Source organism: Balearica regulorum, chromosome Z, assembly GCF_011004875.1.
Source record: "Balearica regulorum gibbericeps isolate bBalReg1 chromosome Z, bBalReg1.pri, whole genome shotgun sequence".
In the NCBI taxonomy this organism is placed as follows: domain Eukaryota; kingdom Metazoa; phylum Chordata; class Aves; order Gruiformes; family Gruidae; genus Balearica; species Balearica regulorum.
In genome coordinates, this window is record NC_046220.1 from 71,161,125 (window position 1) to 71,180,131 (window position 19,007).

Here is a 19,007-nt window from a genome sequence, read left to right on the forward strand (position 1 = left end):
TTCTTAGACACTTATAAATGTCTTTACAAAGGCAGAGAGGGAAGAGAGTGTAATAATTATCTCCTTTTAGTCAAACCCAGCCCCCCCAAAAAAGGTCTTACATCTCTTGCTAAAGTAGTGTGATATTCCAAGTCTCCTCTTTTCTGTATAAGAATGCAAATTTCTATTCCCTGCTTCATTGGGCTGTGTAGGGCTTGTGGCATTTAAAGCTTTTATCAGCTTGGAAATTTAGGTAGTTTCTTCTTCCCTGTGATGTAGAATGTGTTTTGCTTGAGCCACCAAAGAAAAAAGTTTGAGAGCTGCAAATTACCATTTATCTGGAGTGCCACATTGACATGTTGCCTTTGACTGCTTCCAGTATGCTTGAGATATGTGGGCTAGATACGGCTAGGAATAATTTTTTTAAAAATTTTTTAATGAGAAAAGGCTAATTTTTTAATGAGAAAAGGCAGACATTGGTTTTTGACAGGAAGGTTTTGTAGGTCTGAGCCAGACAAAACAATAGGAAGGTTTCTGTTGCTAAACAACCAGACCTCCTTAGTTGTGATTACTTTTTCTCATCCACATCAGTAGAATGGGGAACTTGTCACCTATGTTCTTGATAAGTGCCAGATTAGATCTTTTTTCCTATATGTGTCTCATTTTTCTGTTGATTCAGTTGTTATCCTAGTACAGAATGGGGAAACTTTGAGAGATTATAACAATTTTGAGGGCAAAAAGAACGCATTCTGTGTCTAGCACTTTCCCTTTTCTGACAGCATACATAATTACGTGAACTTCCACCATGGTTTTTTCCTTCCTGTCTAGGGCAATGCATTTTTATTGCACTCACTTTTGTTTAAATTTTTAAAGGACTGAACCCAGCTTTTCAAATTTTCTTTTAATATAGGATGTATTCTTTCCAAGCACTTGACAAAAGATCTGTTTTCCTTTCTAGGGTTACTATTTGATAGGAAGGGCATTGCCTGCAGGACAGATATTTTAGGGGTAACATTTTCAGCATTGATGTAATTTAAGCTGAAAAGTTCAAAGAAACTTTGGCACCTAAAACAAAACAACCAAGAAAGCAGTAAAATATGGAGAGGTAGAACAAGTAAGTAGCGTTAAAAATGTTATATTGAAATGTTATATTTAAAGAAATTTACCTAAACCAGAACTTGGTTTTTATTTTTACTCTGGAATAGAAATGTCAAGTCAAGAGCAAAGGGTAGGGAAAATAGGAGTGAGAACAACATTTTCACTGCTGTGTAAAATCTTGGCTTCTTAGGACATTCAAATATAAGAAAAAAACATAGGAAAAGTAAAATAATGCTGAAGTACTCAAAATGAGTTTTTGGAGGGAGATGAAAGGAAAACTGACATACATGGAAAGCAAAAGGGTTATTTCAGCTGGAAAGTTGAATGCAAATTGCATCCTTAAGAAAGATGGATGGCACGATATTTCTTTTAAGAAATTTGCATCTAAAATAAACATATGAGTAACAGGAATTAGATTTTATGATGCTGCTCTGAAGAAGAACTGCACCTGGGAATTGAAGTAATTTTGTGTTATCAGGCAGGCAGAACCTCTTGGTGTATGACTTTCTGAAAGTAAAATTCCTATTCTCATTGTGCTAGGGAAGTATGGTCGTATGAACGTCTGTACTTTTGCTACACAGTACTCTATTTATACAAACCCATTAAACTGCTATCAGATAGTGGCTCAACTGTTACATTTGTTGATTACCTTTTATAATGAGAGATCAGGGTTTGATGGTTTTCTTGTGAGAGAGATTGTCTTGTTTGTGTGACCCTATACAGGAAATTCTGGCACTTGTATTTTTATTCCTTTTTTTTTTTTTTTTTTGAATCCCTTTCTTTGCCCACAAGACTTCTCCTCTATTCCAAGCTCTTTTAGTTTCAAACTGCTGGATTTTTTTCCTGTAGGGAGTTAGAAATATAGGTTGTTCCCAGGCAGTGCACATTTTATTCTCGAGGCTTTGGCACTGCAACACTTTTAACATTGCAACAGAGTTAGATTTTTAATTTTTTTTAATAGGTCAGAGTTGGGGAGTGGAGAAAGCTTTTATAGTAAGTAAATTTCTTTACATCTAGAGAACATAGAATAAATTGAGAGAACTGGGTCAGAGAAGCTTGTTTCACTTCGTCTCATACAGTTTCCAAAATGCCTGAGTATGCATAGAAGTGGGCTATCTTCTTAAAACAGTCCTAACCTTAAAATAGTCCTCATTATGCATGTAGTTGAGGGGTGTTTCTCACTGCACATCTGTCTGTGGTGAGTTGACCCTGACTGGAGGGCAGGTGCCCACCAAAGCTTCTCTGTCATGCCCCCTTCTCAGCTGGATGGGAGAGAAAAAACAACGAAAGGCTTCTCGGTCAAGATAAGGACAGGGAGAGATCACTCACCAATTACCATCATGAGCAAAACAGACTCAACGTAGAAAAAAAAGTTATCTAATTTGTTACCAAACAAATCAGACTAGAGAAATGAGAAATAAACCCAAATCTTAAAACACCTACTCCCACCCCTCCCATCTTCCTGGGCTCAACTTCACTCCCAATTTCTCTCCCTCTTCCCTGCCAGTGGCACAGGGGGATGGGGAATGGGGGTTGTGGTCAGTTCGTCACATGTTGTCTCTGCTGCTCCTTCCTCCTCAGGGGGAGGACTCCTCACACTCTGCCCCTGCTCCAGTGTGGGGTCCCTCCCACGGGAGACAGTCCTCCATGAACTTCTCCAACATGAGTCCTTCCCATGGGCTACAGTTCTTCATGAACTGCTCCAGTGTGGGTCCCTTCTACGGGGTGCAGACCTTCAGGAACAGACTGCTCCAGCGTGGGTCCCCCACAGGGTCACAAGTCCTGCCAGCAAACCTGTTCCAGCGTGGGCTCCTCTTTCCACGGGTCCACAGGTCCTGCCAGGAGCTTGCTCTAGTGCGGGCTTCCCATGGGGTCATAGTCTCCTTCAGGCGTCTCCACCTGCTCTGGCGTGGGGTCCTCCATGGGCTGCAGGGGGAATCTCTACACCCCCTCATCCTTCCTCCATGGGCTGCAGGGGGACAGCCTGCTTCACCATGGTCTTCACCATGGGCTGCAGGTGGAATCTCTGCTCCAGTGCCTGGAGCACCTCCTCCCCCTCCTTCTGCACTGACCTTGGTGTCTGCAGAGTTTCTTACATCTTCTCACTCCTCTCTCTGGCTGCAAAAGCTGCTGTTCCTTTTTTTTTTTTTTCTTTCTTAACTAAGTTATCCCAGAGACACTACCACTGTCGCTGATGGGCTTGGCCTCAGCCAGCGGTGGGTCCGTCTTGGAGCTGGCTGGCATTGGCTCTGTTGGACACAGGGGAAGCAGCTTCTTGCAGAAGCTACTCCTGTAGCCCCCCTGCTACCAAAACCTTGCCAAGCAAACCCAATACATTGTTCATGCAGCTGTTGTATAATAGTAAACTTTTTGAATCTGTCCTTTTGAAAGGATGCCAGGAGTTTGCAGCTGGGTTGTCTGATGTGGATCCTGAAGTGGTGGAGCATTAATGTACATTCAGTGAGGTTTGGTTGTGGCTTGTGGGTTCTTTCCTCTGATGCTACACTGATTTATTATACCAAACAAATACCTCTCAGCTCACTTTGTATCGTATTTTGATTTTTAAGCTGGGATTTTCCCCTTTTTTGAGTAAGATATTATTTATCATATGGGGAGTATAGATTTGTGTTACAGTACTGATACATATCTCCTTTACATTGTTTTTCCTCATCACCGTAGCTTATAAAGCCAGGGTTAGGGGATATACTTACTGATAATTTGAGTAAGGTTATAAGGGGGGAGAATAGAGGGAAAGCAGTCTGATACCTTACTTTCTCCATCTGGTCATTAGTGGAAAGAGTTCATTTCTGACAGGACCTTGAGAAGCAAGCTGTATTGTAGACATGGTGCTATAAGAGTATCAAGAGGGTGAAATTTATGTAGGAAAGGGATATATTTCATTAAAGCAATCAGTAGAATTAGAAAATACAGACAGCCTTTTTGGAGCTTTGCTTCAGGAGTCATGTTTTTGATAGAACACAAATATTAAAAGCCCATGTGCATATTAATTACAGCATGCTAGATACTGGATTTGGTTTCTTAAAGGATTCTTTTAATATTTTTCAATATTTCTTATCCTGAAATCTCAAGCAATTGTGTGGATAATTAAGTCATACTGAATTGAGACAATTAGTGGCAGATACACATCACTTTTTGTGAGGTGCTTCTGGATCATGGCATCTTTCCTGTAGTGGGAGTGGAAAGTCTTTGAGTTCTCCACTCAGGCGTTGCAGAGACTAACATAAATGTCGAGGAACTTTGCACAGATGTAAAAGTCTGCCAACATCCTGCATAATGTGTTGGAAATATGAAAGAAACATGACTTTGTAGTATCGTCTCTGTTTATTTCCAGTTTTATATTTTAATATCTTTTTTTTTTTCCTTTAAGTTGAAATAGCTTCTTTTACAGAGCCCTTTTGTTACAGGAACTCTTGAAATATATTTTTGTCCCATCAGTACTCAGTATAGGGTGACAAACATCACAAAAATGCTGGATACTAATGGAGAGTAACATCTTTAGGATATCAGAATTTAGAAGCACTGGCACAAGAAAAACGTTATCTTTGGCATTGAGTTTAAGCTGATATGACACAGAAGAAATCTTGACTGCAGTGTTTACGTCTTCTGCTGGAGTAGGCAATTTCTTAAGAAGTGAATTATTTACTGTAATAAGAAAATTTAAATGCAAATAGTGTCTTACCTTACGTACAAACCAGTACTATAAATGTACTATAAATGCTCTCCTTGAGCTGCTAGGCAATCACTTGCCTTTTTCCTGGGGAGCAGGAGTTTAAATGAAAAGCAAGTGTTTTTTCACTCAAAATTGGGTTGTGCCATGTGTGACTTTTTATTAATTAGTAAGGCTTTTCAAAGGAGCAACTATGTAAAATAACACCACTTGTAAAGCTGATATTTGTAGCTGTTACATGTGAAATGTCTCTAAAATGCAGTTTTGAATGTATTCATTGCCTTGGAAGAGTTGAGGTCTGAGCACTGGAGTCCTAAATTTTAATTGTAGCTTTGATGTTCTCCCTCCTACAAGCTGGATTTTGGTTTTTGCCTCCTATTCCTTATGTCTAAAGTGGGGGGACATAACTTTGTCCTATTTTTTTAAGTCACTAATGCTTATCAAGTGCTTTGAATACAACAAAACTCTGTTATAAATGCTGAGTATTGTCTGGCTTTTTTCTACACAGTGTTGACAATTTTGGACTTGGCCTTCTGCTTCAGACTAAGCAGATAAAACGCATGGTCTCATCATATGTTGGAGAGAATGCTGAATTTGAACGCCAGTATTTATCTGGTGAGCTTGAAGTTGAGCTTACACCGCAGGTAAGGGGTGTCTCCAGGAGACTGGTGATTTCTTTCCATCTAAAATACTGAGTAGAATAATGTGTAAGTGCTCTTACAAAATTATTTTGCAATCCAAATGTTTTGCTTGTGTGCAGATGTGCAGTAAAGACAGACAGCACTTGTCTGGATCATGGGCTGTAGGCTGCAACTGGTGTGTTAAGAACTGACTGGTCATATTATGTGAATTCCTTTTACAGCTTGTTACATTGTATTCATTTCAAGTATATATTTGTATACACACACATACATATACATACGTATATTTTATTGTACAGTGTTTGATTTTTGGTAGTTCCTCACAAACTGTAGAAAACAGCACGAAGAATGCTCACTACTGTGTCCGATATAAGGGGAAAAAAGTCGGGAAGTTGCTGAAGTCCCTTATTGGTGGCAGCTCCTGTGGGGATGTTGTGTGTGCAGTGTCTGCCATCTAGTGGGTAGGAATCAAATTAGGAGATTGCAGTTCATTGTGAGACGTCTCTGTTGGGCTTGTTCATTAAATCTTAACTAATTAATCTCTTAATAGTGTTATGAGCCAATATTTACAACTTTAATTTTTAGCACCATAATTTTAATTATTTTAGCACTGTCAAACTACCCAAATAACCTGAATGCAATGAGATATTAAAATCATGAGTATCAGTCACAATCTATTGAGGTCTAGTTTTGTGAAATTAGTTCTCTAAAGCCTACAGCATATTAGTGTGTGGCATTTCCAAAGGTCAAACATAACCTTTGGGTTTTAAACAGCTATTAAGTCCCTGGGAAAAGCAACAGTCTTAAGTTTTTATGGAGAAGAGAATGTTGGACTCCATCTCTTGAGAATATCTCTTGAATCCCAGAGATAGGGGGAGAAAAAAGAAAAGGTCCTTTTATACCCAGTCAGCTGACATGGAAATAACCAGGCACTGGTCATTTCTCATGTTTTAAAACAACTCTCACAATTAATTTTTATTTTCTTCCTACTTCATGTTCAATGCTTTCATCTAGAAGACCTTGAACTCCTTAGACATATAATTTGCTTTGTGGACTGCACAGACAAGCTATGTAGATCCAGCATGAAAATACTGTATCTACAGTGTGCAATGGTAAACAGTAAGGTGAATTAATGACTTCCTAGGAGATGCGGGAATTTGAAATATTTGTATCAAGGTAAAATAACCTTTTGGAAAACTCTCTTCAAGTTTGGTATGATTTTAGGCAAAATGGAGGACTGTTGTGTCCTTGTTACACAGTAAGGGAGAGGTCATGGTGAGACCTTGAAATGCTAAGGGTGCTTGGAATACAGGACTTGGTATCATTGCGTGATTCGCATCTACCTCTTACCACCATTTTGTAAACCTACCAAAAGTCGTTTTGTTTCTTGCAGGATAACTAAGGAAAATACAACCTGTATTCTGGATAGATAATTGACCATGATGGTCTTGTCTTGGTTTGAATCCAGAAAAATATCAAAACAATTTGGGAAAGGACACTAATGAAAAGCAGGCAGACATGGCTTTGGTATCCATAATTAAGGCTGATGAGGAATTTCAGCTGGTAGTATCTGTGGTTCAGCTGGACATAGAGCAGAGTGAAGGTGGAGTGGTCAAATAGAGTAGAAATGCTGTTCTGTCAGCTTCTTGCTATTCTTAGCACAAGCAACCCAGATCACTGGACTCCCTTTTCCTTTCTCGATCTGCTATGTGTGGCTGTTTCATCTTGGAATGAGATTTTTTGTAAGATGTTGGAGAATGAGACATAAATATATAGGACTGTTACAAAAGAAAAACATTCTAGCATATGTAACCAGGTGGGAAGGAGAAAAAGAACTCTGAGCTCTTCTCAGAGTAATAGATTAGGAAACAAGCCAAAGGAGAGGAGGCACAGCAAAGTGCTGTGGCTCGGGCGTTGACAGTGAGTTGTGACGGTGTGCTCTTGAGCAATTTGTGACTGTGTGCATCATGTCCAGTATGTGGGTCTTGCCATATCCAGTGCCAATCTTGCAAAGGACAGCTAAAAGAAGAGGAAGAAATAGATGTGATGGTCTGCTGAGTCAGAAGAAAAAGCTCCAAATGACAAGATGTAAAAATAAGTTCATGCAAGCCATTCATCAAAGTTTGATTTGTTGTTCCCAAATTACTGGTTCTTAAATGTGTTTTCCCATAGGGTACGCTCGCTGAACGTATTAGAGCAGGAGGAGCGGGAATCCCAGCTTTTTACACCAGTACTGGCTATGGGACGCTGGTGCAGGAAGGGGGTGCGCCTATCAAATACAATACAGATGGCACCGTTGCCATTGCTAGCCAGCCAAGAGAGGTAAGACATCAGTTTGTTAATTAGGAAGCCTTCTGCTTTGAAAACTGAATTTCTTATGTGTATCCAAGATAAACAGTAGCTTAAGCACCTCCTGGCCAAGTTTGACCTTGGTATATTGGATTAACAGGATGGCTGTGGTACCAGACACATTACTTTTCCTCTGACTGCTCACTTCTGTCCTCTGTGATGTGTTAGAAAAGTTTTTAGAGCTTTAGGGTGACTTAGCATCAAAAACTGGTCCAGGTATAAATCTACCTTGCTGAATTACTCTTCACTTGATAGTTCTCTGACCAGATTCACTGCATATTCAAAGAAAATCTTGTTCTGTTGGAGTAAGTAGCCCTGAAGCTGTACATGAAGCTTTAACTCGACACAAAATCTCAGGAAACGCATTTGTCAACAACTGAAATGCAATTTAGTCTGAGTATTTCAAATTGCAAACAAATAAAAAGAATGTGGCTTCCAAGTGAGAAACAAGGGCTTCATATTGAAATTGGATGTAGAATTTGGAGAAGGGAAGAGATGTCTCAGTGCCATAACTGTACTTGAAGAAATGGATGGGGCTAATGCTGTATGTTTCAGTTAGGCTGCAAACAGCATTAAATTCTACCTCAAGAATGTCTCTGGGGTAAAGGTAATTACAAAAAATGGTTTTCATATATTTTATACATGGCTATTTTCAGTATCCAATCATTAACTTTGTCTTTTTTTTTCTTTATTTTCTTACTGAGTATGTCATTATGATTTTTTACCATTTGAAGGAGTGTTTTGTTTATTAAATAGCTTATAATTTTGATAACATTTTTCTTCCAATTTTAACATTTGTGGAAAAGTGTCTTTTACTCTTCTCAGTCTTTTGGGGGAATAATAACATGACTAGCATGATTTGATCAAATCCATTCTTCAAATCCATTCTGAATGTAAGTGTCATTTTATAAAAGCTTAGATCTCCTTTTACAGGACCAAAAAACTGGCTTCAGATACACTTTTGTCATACTTCTTCCCCCTCTCAGAAATTTTAAATAGCTCTCAAGTAGTATTTGCATATACTCTAACCTTCTGTATTGTTATGAGAAATGCTATTTCATGGTTCTATATAGGTTTAAAACACTAGCTGTTTGTCAGTTACATATTCGGGCTTCAATATCATTACAAATATTCATCATAAATGCAGAGAAAACCAAATGAAATTTAGCCTGTCAGATGATGTGATTTGAGTATTCTGTCTCAAATCCACTTCATTTTAGATTTGGAGTTTCTGGTGGTGAGCAGTGATTATGAACTTTTTCAACAGTTCTCCTTTAGCACTTCAGTTTTTGGTTAGCTGGTAGATGTGCAGGAAAAAGCATGTCTCATTCCAGTAGATGGAGCAGCAAGAGTATGGATCTGATTCTCATTCTGTTTCAGTCAACAGAGATGCTGTGATGAAACTGGGGTTTACAGCCTTTCCATGCTTCTCTGTTATTATACAGTTGAGCTACAGTTTTTCAGATGAAACTTTATGTAGTACAAAAAGAAGTCTAAATACAATAGTCTGTAAAATTAACCCCATAAAATAAATACTACATGGGAGATCTGTTTGAAGAAACCTGCATCTCAGTAGTGTGTTTTTCTCTGTAGGTACGAGAGTTTGATGGGCGTCACTTTATTCTGGAGAAGTCGATTACAGGAGATTTTGCTCTTGTGAAGGCATGGAAGGCTGATCGTGCAGGAAACATAATTTTCAGGTATAACTTGTTTACCAGTGGGAAAAGATTCTTTAATGGTTCAGAAAATGAAAGAGAAAGAGAGTCCTGTCTCCTGTGTGATGGCAAAATAATGTTTTACTGATTTAACTTTCTTTCATATTGCCTTTCCCTACTGTCAAGTTATACTGCTATAAAAAACAAAATATAATTGCTTTTCCTAATGACTTTTGAGAATTCAAACATAGCTGTGATATAAAACATTGGGAGTTAAAAATGAGACATAGCACACCAAAGTCATTATGATGACTGTGGAGAAATATGGTGACATTCTGTTCATTTCAATTTTTATGTTAGTTTGGGTCCTTTTCCTTGTGCAATTGAAGGCTGACCCAAGAAGTGCAGGTTCATGTATGTCAGAAGAGAAGGGAGCTGAGTCAGTCTCCTGGCCAGTCAGTGATGGGAAGACTTGATTCTGTCCCCAGAAAAGCATGTTTAAAGTCAATTTGATCTTGGTGTTGTAGGGAGAGGCATCATATGAATTTAAACATCTTTTGTAGTGAAAAGTTTGGATATTGCACTAGTGATAACATCATTTATTTGAGCTGCTGTATTTGTGCTCTGGTTTGTCCTGAACTGAAGCAGGAGAGGTTTGCTGATGTTTAATGTCTGGTTTTTATTTGTTTGTTTTATGGCTATCAGACGAAAAGGTAAGTGTTATGGTAATCAGTTGCAGTTTACTACAAGAAGATGCCGAATGATGCAGTCTATCTTTGTATGTATTAAAACAAACAAGGAGTTGAAAAAGCGACTGAAAAATATGCAGATAAAATTATAGTGTTAAAGTAATATTTTTTGTGTATATATGTATATATACACATGTATTCACATAAATTTTTATCTATATATCTTACAGATATAATAATAAATTAAAATACTTTAAAATTAAGGAAGAATCTTTTATTTGACCAAACTCTTGACATCCTGGCCTGCCTACTGGCAAGACAAGATTGTTTCTGATTGAAAACTGGACTTTCTTTTGTGTGTACACATGAATTTGATGGCTACTAAACTGCTTTCCTTAGGCTCTAGGACATGGAATACAGGAAACAGTCTTCCTCCTTGGGCTTCTCTTTGTTTGATCTCTACTGTCTGTGCTTTTACCCTGTATCTGTCTACTGATGCTTACTTATCTCTGAAAAATTCTTTCATTTTCCACAGAAACAGACTGGCTGCGTTATCCCTTTTTTCCCCCTCTTCCTTTATGTCCCGTGGTCTCTCTTTATGCCTTTCCCTCTCCCTTCTGTTTCTTTCAGAAGTCTTCATATCTCTCCCACATTCACACAATACCATTGATACTAGATACTACTTCCGTCTGGAGTGAAGACCTAAAAATCTTGACTCCTCCTTTCAAATGTAGCTAATCAAAGATAGAAACATCATCATCCAGTGTCTTATTCCATGTATAGTATTGCTAGCTTAAAAGCGTTTGCTTGTAATAAGCAGTGACCCATTCTGGTTTTGCATGGGATACACATTACCTCATGGCCTACAACAGAGAAACATAGGCTTATCTCATAGTCTGTGGAAGAGAATAGAGGAGGAAATTATAATAGATTGTAATATAATGGCAATATTTCTGTGATCTACAGGATGAAAAGGAAAATGTATTTTTGACATCGTGCTACATACTGAGTATGTATTCACTGCCAGTGGGATCCTTCCATACTTTTGTTATTATATGACTTCTGTTTTTGTTTGCTGAGGTATGCCTAGGTAGACATAGGCTCTGTTTACTCGCATCTGCCACTGCTTTCATGCAGTGTGGTACTATTTATAGTGTGTTTCCCATGACTCCAGTATCTGTGGAGACAATAGGAATGGTGTAAGTGTCTGCCAAACTGTTAATCACCCTCAAGCTAAGAGATTTTTAAAATTTAAAGAATGTACTTTAGGTGGACTTATTTGTACCACAGGCCAGCATGAGTTTTTTTGTCTATTCTCTTACATGAATCTGTACTGTTGGTGATCCAGAATGTACTGGGTGCTTTAGAAAGCAATTTTTTTAAACAAGGTTTTCTACATGATACTTCGTGTCCCCTAGCTCTTTTGTTCAATACAGCATGCTGTGGCTGCTTTCCTTCCAGACATCTTTATGCTGAGTGGACTATTCTGCACCACAGCTTTTCCCTAACAAGACCTGTGTGTGGCCCAGTAGATAATTTTTCTTAAGTATAGTGCACCATTGCCAAGACAAATAATCCATGACTCCCTCCCACCTTTTTCCTGTGCTAGCTGAAAAGATGCATGTATGGGCATTTTGCTTTGTTAGTCTCATGCAGGTACTAGTACTACTTAGCAGAACAGAGTGTCTCCAGGTCTTAAGCTCCTGTGGAGCTTTGCTCATTAGGAACGACAGCAAGGAGTGCCACAGCTTTTGTGGATATTCTACCTCCTTTGGCTGCCCTCCCTTTTCATCTGGTACCATTCTGCTTTGGAGTTGTTCTAGCCCAACTTTACAAGCGGAGGTGCTGTTTGGTGCTGATTAAAGTACTCTCTTGACAAGGGAACAGAGATGTTTAAGGGATAACCTGAGTCTAGGCCATGCTGTCACAGACAGTCATGTTAGGTCACTTCATGCTTCAAGTGGTTCTGCAATACATAAATTCAAGTCGTATCTGAGGTGTCCCTTCATCTCTGCACCATTAGGTATGTAGTGGATGTAGTTTGTTGGTTTAGTCTGCTGTGAACTAGTTTGCTATCTTTTGCCTTTGGGAGAAAAGCTGTTGTCATGCCTTTGGGTCAGCTTAGGAATCCATTGCTGGAACAATGGACTCTGTAGCCATTGCTGAATCTAGATGTCCAGAAAGCTATCTTAAAATAAAAAGGCAAACTTGCTTAGCTAGTTTCTGGATTTCGTACGCCAAATTCCTAACATCATTCTGTTTTGGAAATTAAATATAGTGTTTCTGGGATTTCTTCTTATAGATGATGTTTTCTTTAGAAAAAAGACCTTTGATCTTGAACAGGCTGCTGCTTCTGAAACAACTGTAGTAAACCAAGAACATTCTAAATTGCATAAGCTTTTATAAATAGGGTCAGAATCAAGCCTATTAACTCCTCTTAATTTGACATTGAAAGGATTTCTTGTAACTTCTTCCCCTAGGTAAAAAATAATTTTATGTCAGTTTCTTTCAGTGGCAGACCAGCCACTATGATCTTGAGAAAGTTTTTTGGCTCAGAAAAATAGTCATTTGGGATGAAATACTGAATTCTTTGTTTTCACATCTGCCTTGCCCCATATGTATCCATTCCCCTGCTATTTTAATTCAGCTTTTGTAACTCTATTTTTCCTCTCATTTTCTACTCTACCTAGTTTAGGGTAGTTTTCCCTAAATCACTACTAGCTAGTATTGTATTCATGCACTAAGAGGAGAATATAAATCCATTTTCTTTTTTTTTTTATGGTTTCCTCTTCTTACATTCTGTGTTTACACAGGCACAGAGGAAACCCATGGACAAAAGATACTGTCCCTTCTGTAGCTCTCTTAGAGGCTTCACAGCTGCTGTGAATTGCCAATAAAACAAGATTTCCTCAAGACATGTGTCTTTGGGTATAGCTTTGATTCTGTAGGTCTCTGCACTAGAAATCCTATTAAAACTGCATGGTCGTCTCAGGATTTGGTCATTTCAATTCCCTACCTCCCGCAAAGCCACGAGGTGGCAGCAGCCTCCTAAAGTTCAGCATGGCTATAGCACTAGGCATGGTCATCGCAGAAAAGGGTGAAGAGAAAAGGATGGTTAGAAAAAAAAAATGCTTCTGCAGAAAGGGGATGGGATGAAAGCAAGTTTTGACTAGTTTCATGCATTTTGATGAAAAATTTTCAAGACTTCTACATTTTAAAAGAGAAAAGTGCTGAGAAGCTATCAATGGAACCTTACTAAAATACGCATAATTTTTCTTAAATATTATACCACACAGTTTTGTTTGCTTTCTGAAAAATACAGAGGTATACACAGGTGACTTGTTTTTCCTTGTGTCTGCTAGGATCTCAGTGCAGATCCCAGCATGGTTATACATGTCATGTGTTGCTTTTACACCCTGGAGGTTCTTTTTCCTTGTTATAGAAATACTGCGTGGGAATACTTAGGATGAATGCCAGAGTCTTGCAGTAAAGTGCCAAAACTGGCACAGCTTTTTTAATCAAGAGAACTGAATTAAATTTACTACTCTGCAAAGTGCTATCCCAAGTCCTAGTCTGAATTATGAAGGCACGTGTGGGACTTGAGAGGCTGTTGGGCCCTGTGCTGTCCCCCCTGTGGAGATTAATTTCATTCTTTGTGCAGTGAAATAATGGGAAAGCACACTGTACAAAGCCTAGCTTGCTGCTGGTCTTGGATCTAATAAATGAAGATAACAGTAGCGTACCAATTTCAGTTAAACAATGTGCTGTTTAAAAGTCATAAGAGCTGTAACAAGTATTTTCGAATGTAGCAAAATATAATTAAATTTCATATGCATCTTACACAATTCCATAATACTTTTTCCTCCCTCCTATTTTTGTAATAGTCCTCTAGCTATTTGGCAAAAAGATTTGTGATATTTATATTCTAGAGATACTTGTAGTACCTTATCTCTGAAAAGTCTTTCCTCGTACGATTACAGCTTTTAATATTTATTCACTTTATTTTCTTTTGCAGGAAAACTGCAAGAAACTTCAACCAACCTATGTGCAAAGCTGCCAAGACAACTGTGGTAGAGGTAAGGACTTGAAACATAGTAAGCCCTATACCTCTGTAGTCAACGAACTTCTTTGTTTTGCATGGTATTCTAGGGACAGAGTTGTTCTTTTCTTGACTCACTGTGAGATTTCATACTAGGGACAGTGGTCTAACCTGTCTCCTTGGATTGCCTACTCCTAACACTATGCTTTGTTTTACTGAGTAGTTCACCATAGTTCCACAGTTTATTGCTGTTCATCTGATCCTGACCAGGACTTCGTGTTCACTGTGATCAGTCTTTGAAAGGGAAACACAGCAACAGCCTTCAAATTTGTTAAATAAAATAATATGTGGATGAAAGAAGAAACAGTAGGCTTAGGCTATGCTTGAGAAAATTCACATGAAACTTACGCAAAACTTCCTGATAATAAGGATAAGCACATAACAACATAGATTAGGCAAGTCATGGACCTATAACAGTTGTGGTCTCTAAAATTTAATAAATTAAATACATATCAGTGTATAATGAGATACAAAATTTTGGGTATGCCTTGGAAAGAGGATGGACCAGATAATCTAGAAGTTTCTTCCAATCTTTTTGGCCTTTTTCCTTGTTGTCTAAAATGCTAATATTTAAAAACATGGAGCAACCTACACTGGCAATATATTGGTGACTGGAGAGTTGCTAAGGCATGGGAATATCTAAAAGATAGACTGCTGTATTGGCTTTTTCATCACTCCCTGCTAAGTTGTGGGGTTTTTTTTTATATGCCTAATAAAAGCTAAATATGGTTTAACAGTAAGATCAAGCCAAACTCTTCTAGACAATTTCTAGTAAATTCTAAATGGAAGAGACTTGTGTTTCTTCAGTGGTTTTGAATTTTTTTTTTGTTTAGGGGTTGGTTTTGTTTTGGGGTTGATTTCTTGTGGTTTTTTTTTTTGTAAATTCTTACATGGGAAATATATTTGTTATATAGACATCTCTGGATAATACACTTGGGAACTTGAATTATTTCTTTGCATTTTACAGAACTATGGCAAAAAATCCCACAGAATTTGTCACAGGACTTACAGTGACAATTCAACAACAGTACATGAAGTTTCACAGTTGGTTTTCAGAAAGGTTTAAAATATTTTTCCATTTAAAAATTAAATAAATAATTTTTCATCATTCCTTTTCCTTCTAGTCACTTGCCCTTCATACTTTGCACAGTCTGGCATTTAGAGATTTAAGTAGATCAAAGCCTTCCACCTACATTCCGTCTCATTCTCTTTTTCTGCTCTTCTATCCACATGTGATAGGGTAGAATTTTCTTGTCAGTGAGCAGCAATTATGTGACACCCTTTTTGCTGTAATTCCACTCAACAGTCTTTAGTAGATCTGCTGTGAACTGTGTCCACCATGAGTCTTGTGGCATTTTTAATACCATTTAAAAACTGACAAGCTTTTTGCAAGATGGCACTTTAATAGTACTTGAAAATTCTAGTTTTTTACAGACAAATTAATGGGTGAAGAGGCATAACCAGAGATGTGGGATAAGTAGATGTTTTTAGCCAAATGCAATGCCTCGTTGGCTTACTTTTAAGTGTCTTTCTTCCAAAGTGGAATTCAGACTGTTGTGTTTGGATTGAAGCGTTCAAACCCAGAGAACTGGAAGGAGATACTTCACTGTGGCATCTAGTACACCTCAATACTGAGCGTTGTCAGCCTGCAGCTGTCTAGAGCTAATCGCTAGGGAACCAATGCAACTGAAAAGAGTTTTGCCTGACTCCTTAGTTAATGTTGTTCAAGGCTGAAGGGTGAAATTCTCAATGCCATTTACAGGGAGAAGAAAAAAGTTTGTGTAGAGTAGTAATTTGGATACTCTTTTGGCAGCAGGGATTTCTGAATTCTGGTATCTGTTCCCAGCTCTGTTTCTGTTTTTCACCCATTTAACTTAACTTAAGCAGACAGTCCTAGAAGTAGAGATTTGAAGCCATCCCAGCTCCTTTCCATCAAACTAGCTACAGGTCAGACTTGTCTTCAGAGTCATGCAGTGATTAATTGGGTTTTGCAGGATTGTAGTTTCTTAGTCTGGCGTTCCCATCCCAATTTTGAACATGGATCTTTGTACTGGTTATGCAATCAGACTTACGCTGCCAACATCTGCTTGTCTAGCACAAAGCGCCATGCTAAGGCAGGTAACTAGCAAAAATTACAGGCATATTCCTCTTTGTTTCTGATTTTTGTGTTGCTGAAATTTTTCCTTTAAAATGAATGCTATAAATACACAGAGAGTTGTTGTTCCTTGTAGCTACTCTGATGGGTTATTTATTTCCCTTTTCTGTTTATTTGTATACATCTAGTTTTATCCAGTCCTTTAGAAGCAATCTCTTTTTCAGGAACAGAACTTCATTTGTTAAACTTTACGTTAGAAAGATGGGTGCTGGGCCATTCACTTATGTCACTATTAAGCTCAGTAAGTACGTTCAATCAGAGTATAACTTGAATTTTGGAAGATAGGTTTAATCAGAAAGTTATCCTACCTTGATGCAAACAAAACAGGAGATGGAAAACCCATCCCTCCCATCCTTCTGTTTGTTCCAGTCATTAATCACCCTCACTGGTATAAAGATGTCTTTTTACTGTAATTAGTTTGGCTTTAGGTTCCATCCAGTGCTTTTACTCTCTTCTGCTAGATTAAAAACCTTTCTGAAGCTGGCATTTCCTTCCCACTGAGTGACTTCTCAGTGCTGTTGATATGATGAACAGATTGATTTCTTAATGATTCTAACTGTAAAACATTTTCTTCAGCTGTCGTATCCTTTTTATGTCTGTCTCCTTCTCACTTTGTTTTTTTCTGAAACTTTACAAATGTGGCTAAAAGTGGAGTGTCTTCAGCTGTAGTTGTTACACTGCTGCCACTAATGTCACCTGAAAGGTAGAGTTACTCTCTGGTCCTGCTGCTGCTTTGTTCGCATACCTGTACTCTTTGCTGATCATTACACAGGCAGTCCTACAGCATTAGTTGCTTATACCTTGTTGATCTGTTTCTGCCATACTTCAGGAAAAGTGTAATCAGTGTTTTCCAACATACATTCTGTAAGTATGGCAGGTATTTATTTCTTCATCACAGATGTTTAACTTTGTGTTTTGTTATGAAACATATATTTGAGTGGACCCAGTTTACCTGTTGTGTCTGGTACTTCCACTTCCTTCTTAGGATTTATTATTTCACTAGTCTTTCCCCAGATTTATTTTAGTTTCTGATCATTGATAAAAATACAGAAGGGCACTTGACATAGTAAGATCCATACCAAGGAAAATATAAACTACTAGAAATCCAATCTCAAGCTATTTGTGAACTTGGTGAAAGTGGGAAGTGCACTGGGAATCAATTGTATTTGTTAACCTGTCCTTCTAATTTAACCCAAGGAGCTGTGAAATCTCCTGACATGCGTACACAGTAAAATACACTTTTTTCTGTAATGTATTAAAGCTGCTGTTCTCTAGTTTAAGTCGGTGTGGCATTTTTCACTTTCTTAGCTGAAGTACAGACAGACAATTTTTGTAACAATTCAGAGGTGGGAGAACTTGGCAGCATTTGCGGATGTGGAGGATAAAAGTAGAGACAAATAAAACCCCACCTCACAAACCCACAAACTGATAGCTATGGCTTGCTTAAAAACTCTCCTGTGTTGTGGAGAGTGAGACTGGCTGTGCATAGAAGGGCTTCTGAAGGAGGAGGATGTCAAGCTGTACTGTTACCAGTTATGTCTGTGACACTGTGGAGAGTTACTGATTTTTAAAATTCCCCTAGAACAAATTTCAAATTAGTGTCTGACCCTCAGCCTTATTTATTTTGATGAAGCAAATGGTCAAAAGCAGCTGTTCAGTACCCTTTTTGGGATCAGAAATACATAGATTGTAAACTTCTAATGAAATGCAAGAGGCATTTAATGACCTGCACAAATATTTTGGACCATTACATGCATGATAGGCAGTAGAACCTGCTAACACTCATGATAAGGAAGTATGCTGAGGCACAGATAACTGTCTGTAAAGATCCAACTGTGCTGAGTCCAGTGGAATTTCTACTTTAATTGAAAGATGACCAGTATTAAGGGTCAAAAAAGAAGTTTGCAACTGAATTGCATGATTCCTGTAATTTGGAAATTAACCTTTGAATTATGTTAAATAATGCAGTATTCACAATAGTTAGTTAACGTTATTTAGTTTGGCTTCATGTGAAAGCGAAATGGTGCAAGAGTTTGTTTTTTAGTTCTTCTACAGTGTTGCATTTAAAAAAAAAAAAAGCTCTCTGTTCATCTGTTTCTCACTTCATCTTGCAAAACTTGCAGGACCTAAGTATGCAGTCAGAGGTATAGCTCTGTTTGGACACGAGCCATCACGCACGCACTAAGCCTGAGGCTTTCAGTTGATTTTCAGATGTATAAACACTTTCCTGCTCCTATTGCAAAGACAGGAGTCAGGAAGTCAGCTGATCTAAAAGGAACTTGGTGGTCACAAGTTATATATGAGTCACCAGCGCTTGTAAAGGTGCAGAGGAAGGGCTTGGCATGTGAAAAAACTTGAGGGCTTGTGTGGTTGTATAATGTGGTAACATTTCCAACACTGTTGAATGAAGGACATGTCTGCTGAACTCAGCAGGCAGCACTGCTGTCAGGCCCCTCAACAGACTCGTTGAACTGTGTGATGGGAAATGAAATGTGTAGCAGCTCAGAGTTACAGGGAGGCCTCCTGGATGTATGCCTAGACTGCTAGGGCAAGGGCTGTGATATTAGGACACTTCCTAAGATGTGCATCTCCCTGTAGAGGCTCCTGTGAGCAGAGTCCCACCAGGAAGGACAGCTTTTGGTGATGACACCTCT

At 38.4% G+C, this 19,007-nt stretch overlaps 2 protein-coding genes across 2 annotated transcripts in view; both read left to right on the forward strand.

Moving 5' to 3' along the window:
* Positions 1 to 19,007, forward strand: part of OXCT1 (3-oxoacid CoA-transferase 1) — an 87,502-nt gene that overhangs the window by 13,727 nt on the left and 54,768 nt on the right. Inside the window, exons 4-7 of the mRNA XM_075740817.1 lie at positions 5,274 to 5,409; positions 7,579 to 7,728; positions 9,349 to 9,455; positions 14,115 to 14,175. Coding sequence (XP_075596932.1) covers positions 5,274 to 5,409; positions 7,579 to 7,728; positions 9,349 to 9,455; positions 14,115 to 14,175 — 454 coding nt within the window. The remainder of the gene's footprint in view (positions 1 to 5,273; positions 5,410 to 7,578; positions 7,729 to 9,348; positions 9,456 to 14,114; positions 14,176 to 19,007) is intronic.
* Positions 1 to 19,007, forward strand: part of RPL37 (ribosomal protein L37) — a 350,006-nt gene that overhangs the window by 13,522 nt on the left and 317,477 nt on the right. The window lies entirely within an intron of this gene.